This window comes from Amphiprion ocellaris, chromosome 14 (assembly GCF_022539595.1).
Source record: "Amphiprion ocellaris isolate individual 3 ecotype Okinawa chromosome 14, ASM2253959v1, whole genome shotgun sequence".
Taxonomy (NCBI): domain Eukaryota; kingdom Metazoa; phylum Chordata; class Actinopteri; family Pomacentridae; genus Amphiprion; species Amphiprion ocellaris.
Genome location: NC_072779.1, coordinates 13,862,652 through 13,883,630, shown reverse-complemented (window position 1 = coordinate 13,883,630; position 20,979 = coordinate 13,862,652). Strand labels below are relative to the sequence as shown.

Below are 20,979 nucleotides of genomic sequence, written 5' to 3'. Positions count from 1 at the left end.
GTAACCGTGCTTCATTGTCGGATTGCAAAGCATCGCATTAAGGCCGGCAGTGGTGTTCCTACGGTGTTCCTGGTTAATGTAGGTCAAAGCAGTGACGGAAGGGTGTCCTCCGTTGAACCCGCGGTATTAATCCACATCGCAGTCCTGCAGATGGCGCGCACAGTCAACTGAGTGCCCTGGGTGCTCACCACGGTGCTCACAACAATATCCGTATGGAGCCGACCCAGCTTGAGAGATGGCGATTGTCTGAAGCGACACCTCTGTCTCCCCTGTACAGCTGGAGGGCTGCGCAGGCAAAGTTCAAGAGTGCAGTTTTTCTTTAAGGGACTCGTTCACGGGCCTTTACGCACAGCAGCAGCAGCTCCGGGGGCAGGACGCTTTATCACACGGGCAGATCGAGCGTAACCTTAGTTGACCTCTTTGTCAGTAAAAGCTTGTCTTTCAGATACTAGGCTGCGCGCACTGAACATCCTCTCCACTGTATACACTAATCACACACATGAATATTTTATTGAAAGTATCTATTAGACGCTGCCCTCAGCGTGCTTCATTATTCTGATCTGAACTACAGACAAGCGTGTGCGCACACACGCACACCTGTCACTGTCTAGACAGGGAGGGGGCACTAAGGCGGTGGGTGCGGGGGGATCCCACATGACCCATTACTGCTTTTTTTTCTGAGCCAGCCAGAATATATCTCAAGGCGCTCGATAATGACAAAAAAATCAACAACAACAAGAGAAAAAGGCAATCGCTCTCCCAAATCTGATTGGCCGGCTGAACCGGCTCCATTTTTTCCCCTGCTCGCAAACTCGAGGTCAGCTCGGGACGTTAAAAAATAAATAAATGAGAAAATAGAAATGCGTAGAAAGTAGAAGACACGGCAGACAATCTAGCTTGTTGGCGCTGGAGATGATTGACGGCGCCGCGGACCAATGGGAGGCCGAGGCGCAGCTGGCTCACTGTACAGGCAGAGGCGGCGTCCAATGCAAAGTTCAGACGCATGACGGACATATAACTGACAATTCCCCCGTTCGCTTTGATCCAAACCGGGGATACATTTCACAGTTCATTCACATTTGTGAACGCCGATATTTGGAGGAACAGGAACTGGAAGCAACACAATGAAAAAAAGAAAAAGAAAAAAGCTTAAATGAAACAGGAAAAAAAGCAGAGATTTGTGGGTTAATGAGGAAGCGCTTTGGCTTCGGGTGTCCTGGAACATCACTTTATTAACCCCCCCAAATCCTCCAAACAGGCTTCGTTTCGCATCCCCGTGTCCACTTTGGAGAAGTGCCGCTGAGGCAAAGTTGCACAGTGGGACGAGCACTGTTACTACAACTACTATTACTATAACTCCCACCACTTCCACAGAGCCATAATGGAGCCGGTTTCACTCGTCCCACCGTGCGCCCTGCGATTGGGGCACAACAATGTTGACGGATTTCTGATCCAACCCAAGACAGTGCCCTGTTTCTTCCAATAGCAGCTTTAAGTGAAAAGGCGTGCCTTGATCCCCCCCCCCCCACCACCACCACCACCACCACCACCAACACCACCACCAACACCCCTCCACTCCACTCCCCTCCACTCCCCCTCCACCACCACCACCACCTCGCAGCCACCCTCCTCCTCCTCCTCCTCCCCTTCTCCACACCCCCCACCCCTCAAAGTACTCGATGTATAGTTAAAAAATGGGAGGGCACACTTGAACCGAGCTGCTCTATGAAGGTAGGCTGCAGCGTGTGTTTATTGATGAGATGAAAAGAAGATGGAAGTGAGAAATGAACAAAGTAAAGGAACATACTGAAACAAACTAAAACGCGCTTCGTCGGGGGAAAACAGGGGGAGCCGTGGAAACGCTGTCGCCACTTTTTGAACGAGCTTCGAAGTGCAGGTAAGAAATTGAGAGGAAAAAGTAAAGGAAAAGGGATGGGTCTTGACAATATTCTCCTGCGCTATTATTAAAAAAAATGGGGAGAAATTACAAAAGGGGGAGGATTTTGCCGACGTTTAAAACATTGACTTTTAGGATGAAATGCGTAAAAATGCCACTGACTTCCATGTAGTTGCTGGCTGGCTTTACCAACCAAAATATTAAGGATCCACATAATCGGAAACTTCATGCGCTTGGAGGATCACGTACGTTCAATAAACGGGAGCGAAATGGAATAAATCGAGTCCCCCCTCGTGTTGGGCGACTCAGTTTTGGGATTTTTTTTTTTTTTTTTTGTATTTTTTTGTCCATTTCTATTTGACTACAAAACCGCGCTGTACCCTGGCATGACGCAAGTTTCCCATCTGTCATTATTCTCACCATGCCCCCTTTTCTACCTTTTAGCGCTTTACTTTCGGATTTCGCCGGATTTGGAGCCGGCCGGGGGGACACTTGAAGAGGGAGGGGGGGAACAATACTACTCCGGTCCAAACTGTGCTCACAGGTCTCTCAATCAGCGAGCAACAAAAAAAAAAAACCTCAGCGATGCTCGCAGTGCTGCTCGCTCACATTTTACACACTGACTGTGAGCCCGGAACAACTGTGGCAGCCGACGTGCGCATTTGGCTTTTAGGTCAGTTATTTGAGTCAAGAGGAAAACGCGTTTCCTTGTTGCGTTTTTAACACGCTCCCGAGGAGAAATGTGTCTTAAATACGGGTTTTGGTGAAGTTGCTGGTTTTGTGTGTGTGTGAGAAAGTGAGATACATCGTTTATATCAGCGGCTCATCCAGCGCGTACACTCAGACAGATGTCTAGCCTACATTTTTTTTTTTTTGTGAATTAATATCAATACGGCGTGGCATTTATGAGATGGGGTTACATTAAGATGTGCTCAGCAGGCGCAGGCTAACATTGTGTCTGAAGGTAAAACAATACTGCAGGTTCAGTTTCTGAGATAAATAAGATCCAGTGGGACTGTGCTCTGGATTTTATTTTTTTATTTTTTTTTTATTTTTGGTGCCACGTTACTCCTAAATGAATGATCACTTTAGCTGTCGCGATCCGCCTTTTCTTTGCCTTAATTGCTTTTTTTTAAAAAATATATCCTTGCACTGTGTTGGGAAAAAATATTTAGGATGTGAGGCTGCTTTTTTGGCAAAGGGTGGCCTAGATATGAGGCCATGCTCTGGTGTAATTAAAGTTGCAAGAGGCGCTTTCTGTGGTGCCCTTTGAGACATTTTTGTTGCAAAATATTCATGGGCAACTCGTGATTCCTTTCTCGCTGTTGTTTATTAGATGGCAGCAGCATAGAGGTGCTGCGCGTCTTGGATAAAGTTAAATTATGTGCATGGGTTTGCGCGATGAAAATAAAAATAAAAAAATCCCCCCCTAAAATTCTCTGGAACGGCCTGAGGGGAGTTTTTATCCCGAGCAACATGTCAGTCTGGTTCTGTAGGGATCCATCTATCAGTGCGCGATCGTCGTGTGTGTGTGTGTGTGTGTGGAAAAGGGACAGAGAGTGTGTGCGTGTGGCAAACAGATGTTGTCCCAAAGCGCTTGGCTTTGTCTGATAAAGACAGTAATACTGCATGTTCTTTTGTCTATTATAAGCGCCACTGATAGTTTCCACAATACAGCACGTCCTGTGCCTGATTAATAGGCACAGACTCGCCTGTAAACCAGAAGTTGTGCGCAGGTAGAAAGCTGTGCGTCAACACATTAGTCATGTCAGAGGTTTGGTCCTGGTGTGGCCACTGGAGCCGCGAATAGCCGCAAACAAGAAGGCCGGTCCCGGGTTGGTCGCAGGAGGAGAGGGACGCTGTGTCCATCTCCTTGTAGCGCAGACACGGTTTAGTGGATCTGCACTTGTGTGTATGTGTGTGTGTGTCTCTCACTGTGTGTGTAGGGTTTTTTCCACGTAATTGTGCGTTCATCCCATTTTTCACTTTTTTTTGTTGTTGTGATCACTTCCTCTCCCCGCCTTCATTCAGAATATGCCTCCACAACGTAAACGGGTTGCAGTCCTATAGGCTCGGTTATGTAATTGGTGGCTGCACCGGATCATTTGTTTTCTGAATGGACACGTTTTGGAGAACGCAGAGCCTGTGTGCGTAGCAGCACAAAATTTCACCTTGATGTGGAGATTTCAGCCAGGCATAATTGCAGATCTGTCCTCTGAATTAGAGCAGATTGATTTGACAGGTTGCATGTGGGTGAGCAAGTAGAGACAAAGTCAAAATTATATTGTCACACATTGTGTGTGCTGGATTGAATCTCTCTCCCCCTCTCCTCCCTCCCTCTTCACTCCCTTCATCTGAAAAGAAACTCCACATTTAAAAAAAAAAAGAAAAAACTGAACACCTGCATGTTTTTTTGTACATTTTGTTTGATTTATTGGAGGATACTTGTCTTTTCTGTAAGTGAGCTCTCACTACGGCTTGATGTCAAAAACTGTCGTTTTATCAGAACAGAGGTGTACAGTAGCTGCTGGGAGACAGTCAGCCATTATGTGCCTTTGGGAGTGTTTGTAGTCCGAGTATCAGGTGCCCAGTTTCGTCTCAGCTAAGCCGCTAATGAGTATTTCTATGTATATATTCCACACATATACATTAATATTCACAGTGTTAGAGCCATCGCCATTTGCCCGCTTTCTGTGTCCCGGCTAAAACCCACCCATGACTAATGAATATTTAAGAGTATGTCTGCAGATCAGGGGAAGCCATTATTATATGAAGGAGACCCAGCAGATGAACTGTAGACCTGCTCACATGAAGGCAAAAGGAGGGTGAGGGGAGGGAGTTAATCCACACCCGGCAATCAATCCCAATTTTCTTTTGGCTTCACCATCCTTCACTCGTCCTCTGTAGCCTGTCACCCTCACTTCACATTCAGCAATTTGTGATTGACCGACAAACTGGCATAATGTGTCCACACCATTCAGTTCTGAAATGTTTTTTTGACTGATTCAGTCACGCTTTCGCACATTTCTCCCACCTGATTATTTGGGTTTACTCAAGTGAAAACGTGTAAGGGTACCATGCTGTACAAATGTAATGAGTGCTTCTTTGGAGGAGACGTATAACAAAAAAAAAAAAAAAACTGGAAAAAAAAGAGAAAAAACAATCATCTTGTACTGTACATGCACACAGATGGCAGGACGGTGGTCCAAATAATTTTTAAGTGCAGTAAAAGGCACTGCTGCCCAAACAGACAAGACAGAGACTTCTCTGAAGCCTCCGCAATGCTACATTTCTGGTTGTTGGTATTCCCACGCCATCCAGCCACCTTCACCAGGCTGTTACCAGGTAGTCCTGGTGGCCCACAACTTACAAAAATGTATTTATAAATATAGAATCATTGTGTTGTTTCCGTAGAACTCTCTTTAACACATTTTCTTTTACACTACGCAGTGAAAAGGACTTTAGACGAGGCAGAGGGCATGTAATATTGCTCATGAGTGGAATTTTCCTCAGTCCACTTCATCACACAGGGCTGCTCATTTTGCCATGTGTAAATTTTCTTATTTTATGTCATTTAAATTCAGAAGGTCCACACTTTGGTTGCAAATTAAGGCATGCACAGCCTATATAGGAATAAAATAATGAATCAAATTAAATTCTTCTTTGCAGCACTGGTGAGCCTTTACAGACAAAGTAAAGCGAATATTGTAATTTGAAATTTCAAGTTCGGGTATTTTACCATCTTATGACAAAAGACTTGCACTTGAGTCCGTTCTGGCACTTTGTCTAGCCCAGTTGAACATATTTGGCAGCCATTTTGGGAATGCAGTAGAGATCCATCGATATAACAAGGCACTTTGTGGATTGCATCCAGAATGTCACAGTGCTTGTTAACTGCTTGGCCTTTTTGTCTCAGACGGAGTTTATCCTTTCCCAGCTTTTTTTTTTTTTTTTTTTTCTGTGTGTTATCTTTTTTTTTCTTTTTTGTCTGTATAATGCTTGTTAGAAGAATATTCCCCCCATGGAGTAAAGCTCATCTTTGATGTGACTGCCAAATGAGACTGTTTTCAGGTGCACATCTTAAAGATATTAAGTCTCATAATTAACTACAGAATAGCCTATAAGCCTTTAATAGACTTGAAGCATAAAGATTAGGTTTTGTTTTAAGAAGAGCGCATAAAGTTTCTCACCTGATGTTTATTGCAAAGACACCTGTTTTATAGCAGTTACAGCTTTAATACTACATTTGAGTCCCCAGTTACCATGACAACCTAAAAAAAAAAAAAACTCAGGTACCCCTAAAGCATCAGGGGAGACATTATTTTGTATTAAACACAATGTACTTCTTTATTTTTTCTATATCTCTTCATCATAGTAAAATATAATGACATTAGTGACTCCCAGCCAGTTCTGCCTTGGTGGATTGTTGGAATACATTTTGCAAACTAGAAATTATTGGCAGGCTGGCTACCTCCTGGCTAACTGGCATGGATCCTTCTACCCACAAATCACCTTTTTCACACATAACATGCTTCTCTTCATATTATATCTTTTTTTTTATTCCTGTAAATACTAATAACACAATCACAAAACCTATTGACAATCTGTATAGGATGCCTTTGTAATTAAGGAGAGAATTTCCCCTTCAGCTGCATTATGCAACATAAAAATGCTATTACAATGAGTTATGGTGATTTCCTTGCAGCTATAAGGCAAAAATAGAACATAATAGCCTTTGTTTAAGGGGAGGGAAAATGTATCTTGTTTATTGATGAGTTGGCCAAGCCAGGATTAAAAACATTTTGTAATAAAAACTGAAGGTTATGATTTTGCAACCAATCTGCGTATATTATCCATTCATAATGCTTAAAGAGGACTCGCACGACAGCTGCAGACTGGCTCATTTTTTTCCCACTTTGTCAAGAAGGAATTTTTAAAAAAATTACCCCCCTCCCTTTTAGTTAATTGGAAGTCAGAATGTAAAAGTTCAGTCATGAAAAATTACTTCTACAAAACCTTCACCCAAAACTCTTGACTTTCAGATCATCCAGCATGTAGAAAACTTACAAACAAAAAACTTTATGGTATTCTTTTCGGTTTTCAAAGGACTTTTGTTTTGGAATCTTCCCTCGCTGCAAGTATCACAGGAATGTGTAATGAAAGCACACAGAGACTGAATAAGTATTTGCGAATGTGCCAAGCGGTTGTCAGGAAGCTTTTGTTCGGTTATAAAACTTTATGAAGTCTTATGAAACGCACTTACTATCCTTAGTTCTCACATAGCTTAAAGACAAAGCTCTGTTTAGATTGACTGTTCAATATTTACACAATATGTATAATTGTAAAGTGAGCATCCGAAACGAAAGAGTTCATGACGTTCCTCTGATTTATTTTATTTGAATGTGACATTTTAATGCAACAGGAATTAATAAATGCTTGTGGTACTGTTATCATACATTTTAAAAATATTTTTTATAATTCTCCAGATGGTGTTTGTCATTTAAAAGGAGATTTTCAGCTTGCATGCGTGTTTGTATGTGTACACTCTTGTTGTTTGATGTATATACAGTACATACAGTACACACAGTCCATTGGTGGCTGTGACCATGTGTTTACACTCACTTTTGCTAAAATTTCTAACAGACTGTTGATTCATTCTTCTTTATATCTCAGATGCTGGTTTCAAAGCTTTTCATTAAGTCAGCTGTTTCTGCTGTAAGGCCCAAATATCATGTAACAACTTGACCTGAAGTTGTTTCACAACAAGCACAGAAGTTCCTAGAATTTATTTATTTTTTTGGATGGTTTTCAACTCCTAATCCAAACTTCTTTTAATAATGTATCTTCTAAAATGACCCCTCTTCTGCATGTCCCAAAAAAGCATTTAAGCTTAATTCGTGCCTCTCTCTTGAAACACACACGAAGGTCCAGGTATTCAACTGATGTGAAAAATGTATCCTGGATTCTAATAGCCAAGTTGTATGTTTGCCAAGCTGCATGTGTGTCCTCAGTTCACCCTGCTACCCATATGGTTTTCTACAAGTCATGGTGAGATCAGTGCCTGGTTGAAGGGGAAAGTATCGAAAGAGGGTTTAAGAAAACAAAATATCACAGTCCTTGGTAACTTTTTAAACTATTATACAGAGAAAAAAAATTCCTGTGAATTCTCTGCTGCCTTCTTGGCATCGGGAGAACTTGTTAAGCCTCATACCAGCAAACTGCACTCGCAGTAGCCAAAATGTTAGGATTGTGCACAGTCTCACTCAAGGTACATCGGTATGCACTGTGCTTTGGGTAAACTCAAGGGGAATTATTTACACAATAGTATTTGTGTTGCAGTTTTATGAAAAAAATGAAGATTGTTAGAGCCTTAAAGTATTTCCACAGAACCTACAACTGCATTTTTTTCTTTTTATTGAGTAAGTCTGCTTTTTTTTGACACAGCTGCTTTTTAAATGAAAGGAGGGTCTGTTCTGATGCTGTCTACATTGTTCACTGGCTTGAATTTACCTTTATAGAGATGGATTTCAGCCGTAAATTTTTGTTTATTTCAGCCACTGTTTTAACAACCAGGGAAGGACTTTTTACGTTGCGTTACTGTTTTGTTTTGTTTTTTTATTTATGACAGTTGGTCCAGGTGACAAAGGAAACGCATGCCTGACCTGTTCAGCAACAAGCCTGTGAGAGGACATATATGTTGTTTTATCAGTGTTGTCGGGCTTGTTTTACAATACATTTGACATGTATCAGTGATAAAGAAAAAAAACAGTTTGATCATTCTTGTGGTGTTCATAACATCTGCATGATATTTTCTACGCAGATGCAGCCCACGTGTTCATGAGATGTTTAGCTGGTTAGAACACCAATCTAATAGTTGTCAGTCACGGCAGCGGTGGCACAGCGTTTTTCACCTTATTAAAAACTTTGCATCAAAGACTTTGTGAGGGCTGCTGTTTAAACTAACATTAAGCTTATTTCTCTTTTATAATTTCTATGAATGGGTTAACTGACATGAATGCATTTTAGACAAAATATCTTTTATTGCCTTTGGCTGTAGTGGGCTTTGCTGCTGGCTAGTGTCTCGACATTCATTCATTCACGGCACTAGTTTTTTATTCCTACTACTGTTCACGGTCAGTGCAGCGTATCCCAACATGCATTTGGAGGAGGGCAGGTCACTGAGCTGACACACAAGCAGAGAAAGGCACTCATACAGGTAGTAGGAACTATAGCTTATAAATCTATACTATTGGAGTCACTGAACAAACCATCGTGTTGCAATAAAGACGACTGAAATCTACATTTAAAAAAACCTTCCTCAACCTCTCCGTGTAACCGTGACCGTACAAATGACTAAGAAGTAGCACATTTGTGATATGACCCGCTGAAAATACTCACAGCCACGTGGCATGATTTTTATAGTAATGTTACCAGAAACAGCTGACCAGTTCAGGTTACACTCTGGGGCTCATGAGCTTATAGATTGTTACCATCAATGATAATAATTCTTCTGCATTCAAGTGACCGCACTGACCAACACTTGATGAGCATTAGCGAGGCCAAAGGGCCTGATGATTATCATAAACGGAGCTGACGGGTGGTCATGTTATCTCTCTGCCTCGTGCTGAGGTGACTCTGCTTTCTGTACGTAGAGCAGAACAGAGAGGACAACCCAACCTACAGCAACGTTCTCCAGTCATAACAGGAAGTGTAGTAGGGATGAACGGACAAATATCTTGCAGTGTTGGTAGTGACACATTGCGTAGCAACAAACAACGTTCGCCGACTAAGGTAATGGAAACACATTACAAACCAACTGGGGTTTGCTTTAATTGCAGCTTTGTACAGCTACACTAGTTTTTCTCTGTGGAAAAAGTAATAGGAAAAAATAAAATTATAGAGCAAAAATTGTCAGTAGAAAAAACAGCCACCTCCCAATCACAGTAATGCCTTTTAATTCAGTTTTATCACTTTAAATGTCATTGATCTTGTAGATAAAATGAAAATATTGTCTGAAATTTTTGGGGAATACAATGGACAACAGTAAAGCGAACAAGTAATATAAAGACCATGCATAATTAATTCGCAAAAAATCGTACAGTGTGTTCTTTTAACCCCCCTAATAAACAGCTGGCAGTGACTTCTTTGGCAAATATATAACCCAAGAGACAACATTTAAAAAAAACACATGGACGGTTTTACAACCTGGAGAAGGAATAATAAGTATCTATAGACAAAACTAACAATATGCCATAGAAGTAGTACAACCACACCGACTTGTGGCCCCAACATACTTTTCCCTGCAGTCTTTCTTGAACTTGGTGGCTCTTAAAAATAGGTTGTGCACATGGGAAAACTTTTCTGCAAAACTAATTTATAACAGAATGTCACACCAAAAAGGAAACACAAACACCAGCCTCAGATTAAAAAGAAATGCATTTGCCACAGTTGTCATTTTCCAAAGATTGCCTGAAATTTTGACTCACAATTTAACAGTTTTTCTGTTTCAATAGAAGTGTTGCACATGCACATAATGAACGCTCCCACTGAATCAGTATTGATAAATGTGACTCATGTGAAGCTTATAAGCAGGATTTTGTCATAGGTTCAGGCTTTTGTAAAAATTTTAGTGACTCTACTCACTTTTTGTCATTGCTTTTCTCCAAAGGTGTATTTATTGAATGGCACTTTGTGTCATACAGTGTTATTTTATTAAGGTGCAGTAGTTTTGCAAAATTACTCCACTGGCATAAATACCCTATGACAGCTGATACTCTCTTTAGATGAATGACCTTATTGTTCTTATTGAAGCCCTATTTTCATGGGACTGATGACTTATCTGCACGTTCAGTGTGCTGCACTGACATTTCAGTGGGCTCGAATTTCTAAATATTTCATCTACACTTCCTTGACTCTACTAGAATAAGATGGATACAATACTAAAAGGGGCGAGTTTTTGGCCTTTCTCTCATTTCTTGTGTAATTCTGTAGTTGGCTTGCTTAACAAGTGTGACTTGCAACACAGTATTGTATGGATAAAGTTTCCCAATGTGGTTAGATTGCCCCCCCCTTCTTCCACGTCGTTGTTGGATTAACAGAAAATCTTACCTTTGTGCCAGCATTTGTTTAAGTCACTAGATCTAAATTATATTGCTGGGGCAGTCTGCAGACCACTGGACCACACGTAGCAGCAACTTGCTGATAGTGTGTATAGGGCACTCTTGTGGTCGGCTGTGTTTCAGTGTGTCAGCATTACACTTTTAGATGGGTCATATGTCAGATGAGCTGATGAAACATATATATTCTGTATTTACTACACAACAGCTTGCCAAACTATAAATACACTAAACAGCGCTAACGTCCATACGGCTCAAAATAAGCACAGGATGCTTGTATTAAGTCCTTTGGATTTCATATCTTCTTCACATAATGAGAAAAATCTGTACTCGAAGACAGCACGTTGACGAGTTCACCTGAATAATGACTCAGTTTTATCTCACCTCGATGGCATTTGTATTGTTGTTGCTGTAGCTACAAGCTGAAGAAATATGTTACATCATGAAACCTTTTGCAATCTTCATTTTCACCGTTCCCTTTCCCTCTTCTTTTTTCTTTTTCTTTTTTTTGCCTGTGCTAACGTAATTTTTGTTGCCTTTTACATTTGCAAATATCGGCCTTGCCAAATTCCTGGCAGAGAGGTTGGACTGCTGACCCTTGAAGCAGGGAGCAGCTACCAAAACTGCAGAGTTGTGCTGAGCTGCTTAAAGCACCCTCGTGCATTTGTGAAAGTTCAGCTCTTTGCCGGACCATCGTGGCACTGGCTCGTGCACGCTCGTGCAGCTGCTGGTGAAACACATGGTACAGAGCTTCTGATGCTGCTCACAATTACATTCGCACATGGTGGAATAATAATGGAAAATTTACAGTTGGTAGTTAAATTGTGATTCAGATCATAGGTTCCAATTGCAAACAAATTTTCAAGGCCAGACATGTAGTAATGAAAGTGTCATTGTAGAAAAATAGCAGAAAAACAGTGCTCAGTTATTTAAGACACTGCTGTTTGCCCACATGTATGCATGTGTGGTTTTGTGTGTGTGTGTAAGAGAGACAGAACACCTTCACTACAAGTATTCTGAGTGTTGTATATGAAGCTCAGCTATACATAAAACGTATGTGAGCAGCTGCTTTCCTAAATACTGCACATGTGAGTGTGTGGCTTCGTTCTTGTTTGGTTTCTCTAGTGACCAACATAGTATACGCTTAACCTAAACATATCCACGGGCTGTGCTTTTCTAGACAATGTAAGTAGTGCACGCACGCTTGCAAAGATACCACACTGTCCTCTCATAATTCAGCACTAAGCGTCTTTTTTTGTCTGGTTTATCTCTCAAGGACAGAAAGTCAGGAGACACTTTGTTTTCTTTGGATGATATAAAAGTGCTACAGCCCCTCTATACTGCACAGTCAACTTGTTGAGATCTCGCCTGCTTATATACCATCCAGCCATAAACAAAGACACACAAGTTGCATACTGGATACTTTTTTGCCAATTTGAATGTGTTAACTGCTCTTTATCATGATACACTAGTAATAGACAGAGAAGTCCTATATGAGCATCTGTGTAGGTTCATGAAGATCTCCTAATGGCCTGTGAGGTCCTTTTTTGGAGAGGCGAAATGTCCTTGACGTGTGTAGTAGCTGTAGAGAGGCAGTTGCTGTGGACACTTGTGATTAAATGATAACTCTTGAATTTAGCATTATCTGCTTCGGGGGTTAGAGGTGTTTTGGAGACTATCATATGAGTAGTCAGATGGTTCTTTTTGGTCAAATGCTCATTAACAAAAGCAGAGCCATTTGCCAATTCTGAGATATTTTTTATAAAAGCGTCTGTTCCGTCACCAAAATGACGTACTGTCTTTAATTTTAATGGCCACAAGCCAACATTGGCTGTTTGTGTTTTCCCCCTCTGTGCTCTTAGTTGAGTACAGTATGGAAAAATTAGTAGTAGCACAAATTTGTGAGCGCTTGTGTGGAGTTGGCCTGAAAAAAAAGTATATTAGAAGTAGATTATCCCTCCATCTGTAAACAAACAATGGATCTGCTATGGATAACGGGTGGCGGTGGGTGTGTTTTTGACAAAAAATGATGAAGTTGAACAAGCTGTCCTGTCAAAAAAATACTTTAACTGTCTTCTACTTGTGTAAGGGTGTTGCAGTGTTTATTGTTATTTGTGTGCTTGAGGAATTTATTCGAAAGTCGCACATCCTGTCACATAGCTTTCTGTTGGACTGAATATCTTAACGTGTTAATCGGCTGCACTATTTGAGGCATTTTGGTGGCATTGGAACTAAATGGGAAGAGTCAGATTAAATTTAAGGGACTGTAAAGAGTTAACAGCGGTTCCAGTTAGTGTGTGATGCACAGAAATGCACCAACATCTTACAGTTATTCCAGTTATTTCAATTGAGCGGTAGTCATAACATTACAGCGGTGTAATTACTTCACAGTGACCAAATGAGAAAGCATTTGCAAGAGAAAAAAAATGCCGTTGTGAATTAATAAAATGCTGTTTTATGGCGTTTGCATATTTTTCAATCCGTCCCTGGAGGTGAGATTAGAATCGAAACTGTAGTTGTGAATAGAACAATCACTGGATCTTGTCTTTTGTAGGTGAAGAGCCGGTTCAAAGTTCAGAAAGATGTATGAAATGTACTTCAAATGCATTTCAAACCTGTTTCAATTATCACCTTTTTTACATGGCGACACATCCTAAACTATTTTACTGGTTACGTGATATTGCACCCTACAATTTCAGTCAAGGGAGAAGGAGAAATGACAAAATGTTGTGTGAAAATCTTGGCTCAACTTGTCAACAGCCTACATGCGTTTGTTGATAATTTTTAGGGACTGCTATAAAGGCAAATCAATTAAATCTTGAGACTGCAATGTGTTTTCCGCAGCTCCTCCTGATGTGTATGCGAGTTAGGCGCATTACTTACCTGTTAAGTGCTTCACAGCGTTATAGAGAAACACTCAAAGGTAATAAGTGACATGGCGCTCTGAATTACTCTGATTTAATCAGCCAGCACAACATTGTTGGCCAGAGATGAATTATTTTTAATAATTTTTAATTGTGCACATCAAAGCGAACCATGACACAATAGCATTAGCTTTCTGAAAAGTTGGTGTTGTCTGATAACGATGTGTTTCGTCAGAGGAGTAAAACGGACGTACTGTGCCTTTTTATCAAACACACCTACAGTTATCTCCCGTCAGATTGACACTTTATCACTTCAGTATTACTTCAAATTTTCCAGTGTCCTCCTCACTACATGTTTAGATCCAAACCTTTCCATTAAACTATAGATTTTTGGAGGTTTTTACTGAACGGAGGCTTGAAGAAAGAATGATTTTAGTGTTGGACAGCGATTGTTAATTTAAAAAAAAAAACAAAAAAAAAAAACTTACTGTTAATATAGTGTAGCACAAAACCCTTTTTGATAAATGCAAATCTGCATCAGATTGATGAAGATGCTGTATGCACAAACATGGACATGAGCTTTTCATAATGCCCCGTGGCCCTTTTGTCTCCAGATTGAAATGTACCAAGGGCCTTGAATATATGCTTGTAGTGTGTGTTGTAAGCACTATTTGCATATTCAAGATGTACATTATTCTCATGGCTGATACTGCTCCTTTCATAGGCATGCCTCTTATGTCTGTTCTCAGCCCCCATCCCCCACCCTCACCATTTTAACCCCCCACGCCCCCACCCCTTGATTAACTAATGTCCAATTCGATGCAGCGTATTTCATGAGCTTGTCACCTCATATAGGCAGCTGATTAACCTGGAGTCTGGCTGGTGAAGTTGCAGAACCCTCCCCGTCTTAATTTCTTTTCTCTCTCTCTCTCTCTCCCTTTTTTTGCACCCCTCTCCCTCATCCCTCCCTTCCTTTCCCCCCACACCCCACACCCCTCCTCAGTCTTTGTTGTGGCGGCAGCAGCAGAGCATGCATTGCATTGGCGGTCTGAAGCATTGTGTCTGATTTCCAGCAGACAAACTGACCTCTGGGGATTTATTGACAGCAAACTCCACAGAGGCAGACACAGAGCTGGGAGCATAGAGGCAGCCGGAGAGGGGCGGAGGGTGCTGGGGAAGGTTTCGTAGGGAGGGAGGGAGGGAGGGAAGGAGGGAAGGAGGGAAGGAGAGGTGGGGGCACAGACGGAGAGATAGACGGATGGAAGGAAAGACGGAGAGAGAGAGAGGGAGAGAGAGTTTGAACGTGATGAAACAGGAAACAGGTAGAGACATGCAGCGAAAGAAATCAATATTGGGTGGGGTGGGGCGTGGGGGGGTATGCATGCCGATTTTAGTTTGATTTAAATTTTTAGATTTTTTTTTTCCCCTTCTTGTATTAGCAAGTGAAAGAAAATGGCCGCCTCCTACAAGGATCTAATTAATTTTGAAGGATCATCAGCCCCTTTAGTCCAAGGCAGGGTACAGGAGGGAGGGAGGGAGGGAGGGAGACAGACCCCTGGGCTGATTAGAATTCACTGCAGGTAGGCGCTGGCTGCTGCTCACCCACTGTGTCATGGCTAAAATGGAATCACTGTTGTGAGTGGCAGTCTGGGCAACTGAAGCCTGCTTCCCTTGGCCTGCTCCTTTGTTGCCAGCATTCACCTCACTTTACCCCTTAGGCAGGTGGATTTACATGTCTGGATGGGAGAAGGGAACCCAGAGAGGGAACATATATGTTTGCATTGTCTAACAGTAGCCACAAAAAAATGAATAAATAAATAAATAAATAAAAAAATAGACCCATGGCACCCATGAATACAGTTGCATCTCAAACTAGCCCCTGCAGGAAAAGAAAATAAGGTCAAATATTAGCGTCTGTAATAGATTCATGCGTTTGGGTGCAGCATGATAAAGAGAAGGCCTTAGAATAATGGCATTTCTGTTGGTTTTCATATTGACGAAGCCAATTCAGGGTTATTCAGGATGAGGTTAAAGCAAAGGTTACACTTAGAGCAGGCTGTAGTTTGGGTTAGAGCTCATTTTTAAGTTGGGTATTTGAACAAGACTCATGTTTGGAGTTCAGGCTTTTTTTGAGGCCTATAACAGAACGTCTGGTTGGGTTATTTTGATGGATTAGGTTACTTTTAGAGTTAAGTTTACAGCTACGATAAAAGAAATGAGTAAAAGTGTAATCATAAATGTAGCGGTTAAAGATTTTACTGAGATTTAACAACCAGGTCAAGTCAGAGGAACAAACACGTGGCTTTTAGTGTCAAAGAATGATCTGTTTCGGTATCAAGTGATCACCCTCTGCTGCCAAAAACACTATTACTAGCTCACCAAATCACCAAATTTGTTCACTGACAAGATGAGTTGAGGAAAACAGCCACAAATCCTGCTGCTTCCTCTGAAAGTGAGGCCTGTGGACGCAGCTTTTTCAGTTCTCACACTTCAGCTGCTTTTCTCTCCAATATTTTGCTTCTATGTATTAAATTCTAGACAGACTCATTAAGTGTGAGGCACACTTATGGCATGTTATGTTGCCTTGAAGTATCAGAAGAGCATAAAGGAAAAAAAAGGTCACCTGCTTCACATCTCACAGTTTTCATATGTGGATTTCACCTCAGCGTCTCAAAGTGGGAGGTGTACTCTTTGAAATGTACTTGAGAGCCGTAAAAGAATAATTTGTGTCAACATTAATGTGCAGGTCTGGTCAAATCCTTGCCCCGTTCTGTTCATTCAGCAGCACACTGTAGTTACTGGATTTTTCCAGTTCGTGTCGTAGCAAGCGTGACTGCTCCTGAACGTCTTTTACTCTAGTTCCAAAGAAATAGTGTCAGATCACACTTGCAATTATGATCCGAACTCAAATTAATCACGAGCGTTCTCATCCCAACATGCCGCACAATTTCCAGACACTTTTAAAGCTTCATTTGGTTGTAATACTTGACGGCACTTGAACAATGTGCAACTAATAGAAGAGAATCTGTTTGAAAAGGGCATTTTGTATCAGTTCAGTGCATTTTTTTCAGTGTGCCTGACCTTAGATGGTCCCATGAGCATGTGACTTGAATGTGGTTAGTTTTACATCATTTTATTTCTAGTTTTGTGGCCGAGCGTTTGTATACTCAAGTGTTTGTACAGCGTAAGAGCAACTGTCTAAGGCTTTCTTAGGATCTCCAAACCAGCTCATCACATGCTTAATGTTGAATGCCTTTCTTGTATTTTTCAATGAATGCCTTGTGTGTTTAAAATTTGACTCTTTTCTGTTATTACAACTGCCAATCTTGCTCTACATCTGTATTGGACATACATGTTTCATTTGTGTATTTGAAATATGACAAAGAACATGTACACACGTACGAACGCACGCACGCACGCACACACACACATAGACACACATGTGGATGATTGAGCCTCCTTCCCAAAATATTTAGAGAGGGCCTCTGTGTAAATTTATGAAAAATTTTGATCGTTTTTTTCGGGAAGGGTGTGGTTTTGTTGCCCGGCAGCTCAGATAACTGTTGAGAAAAGAACTGGCTCCAGTGCCAGTATTATTTTCACCCTTGATTTGTAATTTGTGATCACGTGCACACAGGAACGTCCTTTTAGTCTCGCTTTAAAAACTCTTCACGCATCTGTTGCAGCCCGTTGGTGGCAGATATTCCTGTTACTGTGGCTCCGGGTTCATTAAGGGAGTGGCAATATCGACGAGGCAAAATGTGGCATTAAGATTTGTCTTTGTCTTTTCTCTCTCCCCCCTCATACACTGTGGCAGAGCAACACATGATTTGGACAGAGAGGACTGACAGCCTTGCCTAGCACCGGGCCTCTGATCAGCCATCTCCACCAGCAAACTGAAGCTTGACCCACACTTCATCACCAGCCACACAAGCATCACAAGCAACACAGCGTCATCTAACTGTAAGTACCAGACAGCTTCGATTGTTTTTTTCCTCTTAATGGTGAAGCAACTAAGCCGGAAACAAGCATTTAATGCTTTGTGGTAACTCTTTAGCGCTGCTTTTGCACTAATTTAAACTAAATTCTACAGTTTTCTCGTCAGTGTAAAATTTATGTCTGTTCAGTACATAATTATGTTCCAAATTATGAAGCGTTTCTTCACCCGTTCAACTTTTTTTCCCCTTATACTAATGTGTCCTATGCTACTTAACATTTTATCATCAATTTTCTAATATGTTTCTTATTGACAGACACAGTGTAAACAAATTATCTGTAAAATTTCTGGCATCAGTTTGTACATTTTCCAAGACCAAAATGTGCACAGGTGTCTTAGTTTCTAGAAAAGTTCTGCATTTAAAAATAATTCAAATAAGGTCTTCTGTGTTACTTTACAACAACAAAAAGATATACTTAAGCAAATTTATAGACAAAATTATTGAATTTTAAAGCAATTCTAACAACCCATAATTCTTACACTTAATATCTGTCTAATTTGCATTCAGATATTAATTTCTATTAACATGTAACTATCAAGAAAATCACCTTAAATTATCTTAACCACTGATCAGCCGGGTCATATCTAGTGTATTCCTAGATAGTTAGGAAGCGCCATCACAGTGAACACATGGCTAACAAAAGAGGCCTGTTGTCCTCTAAGCCCAGTGCACCACCTAATGGTGGTTGGAGGGATTTCAGACATGCACACTGAATGAAAGAAACTTGGAGTAATTAGATGGGAACCATCTTAATTGTCCTTCACCATGGCAATGTGGAATTTTTAAACCCGCGGTTCAAGAAAGAAATTAAAATTATTTCATTCTCGCCTTAATATTATGAGACTGGACTGAGGGAAAAATATTAAAATTACCATATCTCTGTTATTGTTTTAGGAATCATCCAATGAACAGTATGAGTCTGTTTATTATAAGCAGCAGTATTACTTATCATATATTTAAATTAGCTGTACTGCTGTATCATGGCTGTTTACTTTTTTGCATACAGGATGTAAAGGTAGTTTGGGAAAAGGCAATTTTCTTGCACAAAAGGAAGTTTCTTTTTTTTTGTGATCCTCATAACCATTGTGTTTCATTTTGCATACTAACACTGTTTTAATACCCGTAATATGCCAGTACCGTGAACCAGCAATGACAAAATGTTGCTGTTACATGCTGAAAAATATTGCTAAGTTAAATGCTTCATTTTAGGCACAATGGTCTATGTAATCCAGTTGTGTAATGCAGTGATTGTGTGTTGGGAGTGTTTTCAGTCAGGTGTGTTGCTTCCCACTCGCAGGTGACATCAGTTGCAAGGGGATGACCGAGCGCATTCATAACATCAATCTTCACAACTTCAGCAATTCTGTACTTGAGACCCTCAATGAGCAGCGCAACCGTGGGCACTTCTGTGACGTGACTGTTCGGATCCATGGAAGTATGCTGCGAGCTCACCGGTGCGTGCTGGCTGCTGGAAGCCCCTTCTTTCAGGACAAGCTGCTGTTGGGCTACAGCGACATTGAGATCCCCTCTGTGGTCTCAGTGCAATCCATCCAAAAGCTGATTGACTTTATGTACAGTGGGATTCTGCGGGTATCTCAGTCAGAGGCTCTGCAGATCCTTACTGCTGCCAGCATCCTACAGATTAAGACCGTCATTGATGAGTGTACCCGCATCGTGTCCCAGAATGTGGGCCTGGCCGGTCCGGGGGGCTTCCCTGTTATACCAGGTGATTCTGGTCAGGAAACTCCCCGTGGCACACCGGAGTCTGGCACCTCTGGGCCCAGCAGTGACGCAGAGTCAGGCTATATGCAAGCAACATCACAGCAAAGTGTGGATCGTGCATACACATCACTGTACTCCTACCCTGGCCTCTCTCTGCAGAATGGAACCCGTGAGCGCCCCCTTTACATTAACCCTCTGTCAACAAATTATGATACGACTCTCAGCACTCAGAAGGACCAGCAATCTCAAGATCCACCCTGGATAAACCGTATCCAGGAGAGATCCCAGCAGGTCGACCGCTTCATCTCCACAGCAGAGTCCACTCACTGCCGCAAGCAACCCCGACCGGTACGCATACAAACAGGAGGGATGCACATAAAACAGGAGGCCGAAGATGAGTACAGCTGCTATGACAATATGGTGGACTGCCAAGACGACACTGACCACACCGAAGGCGTAGAGAGTGAATCCAAGGTTGAAAGTTTTGACTCAGGGGTGAGCTCCTCCATCAGTACTGAGCCAGATACCATGGAGCAGAAGCCGTACCTGACGGCCTTTGGCCGAGAGGAGGGCGGGGAAGGGAATCATGGTGAAGGAGCTCCAATGCAGATAGTGGTCAATGACTCGTCCCCTGAGCAAGTGCAAGAGACAGAGGACGGGGACACATCCCACAGCACTAGTGACAGTAGCATGATGCAGCCCCCGCCAAACTCAGTCAAACTCAGTCCCATGTCCCAGTACATGCGCCAGGTAGAATCACACACCAGCAATCTGAGGATGCCGATCACCGTGACCAGCAATTCCCAAGTGATGGGCACTGCTGGAAGCACCTTCCTGCCCACACTCTTTCCTACACAGCCGGCTAGAGACCACAAGAATTACCTTTACCTTCCTGGCCAACAGCAACCCCAGTTTGTGGCAGTGCCGCCCCCTGCAATGCCATCATTCCCGAACCCAATGTCGGTACAGCAAGCGCCAGCACAGCAGCAGCAGGCTGCCGGAGGAATTGGTCAGGGGGAAAAGAAGCCCTATGAATGCACTCTCTGCAGTAAAACCTTTACTGCAAAACAGAACTACGTCAAACACATGTTTGTCCATACTGGTAAGTCAAAATGTAGACCTTTTAAAATTGAAATGCTCCTGTAACCCTCTGAACCCCAAAACCCAGATTTGAAAGGCATGCCATCTTTAAGAAAATCACAAGAATGACACAATTTATCTTAAAAAGAAACTGTGGAAATAGGGAGAATCACTGGATTTCCAACTTTGCTCAGTGCATCCATGCAGCCAAGAGTGACTCAGCTGTGACAAGCAGTCATGTGACAAAAATTCTGGGAATTTTAGGCTGCATTGGGCTGAACTGCAGGCAGTGTTTACACAGG

The 20,979-nt window shown here is 41.8% G+C and overlaps 1 protein-coding gene across 1 annotated transcript in view; it reads left to right on the top strand.

Annotated features, from left to right (window-relative positions):
- The first annotated feature begins 1,663 nt into the window (after positions 1 to 1,663).
- The window catches only part of zbtb20 (zinc finger and BTB domain containing 20), a 34,550-nt gene continuing 15,234 nt past the window's right edge, over positions 1,664 to 20,979 (top strand). The window contains exons 1-3 of the mRNA XM_023297050.3: positions 1,664 to 1,897; positions 17,695 to 17,840; positions 19,173 to 20,699. Of these exons, the coding sequence (XP_023152818.1) occupies positions 19,193 to 20,699 (1,507 nt within the window). The 5' untranslated portion in view covers positions 1,664 to 1,897; positions 17,695 to 17,840; positions 19,173 to 19,192. The remainder of the gene's footprint in view (positions 1,898 to 17,694; positions 17,841 to 19,172; positions 20,700 to 20,979) is intronic.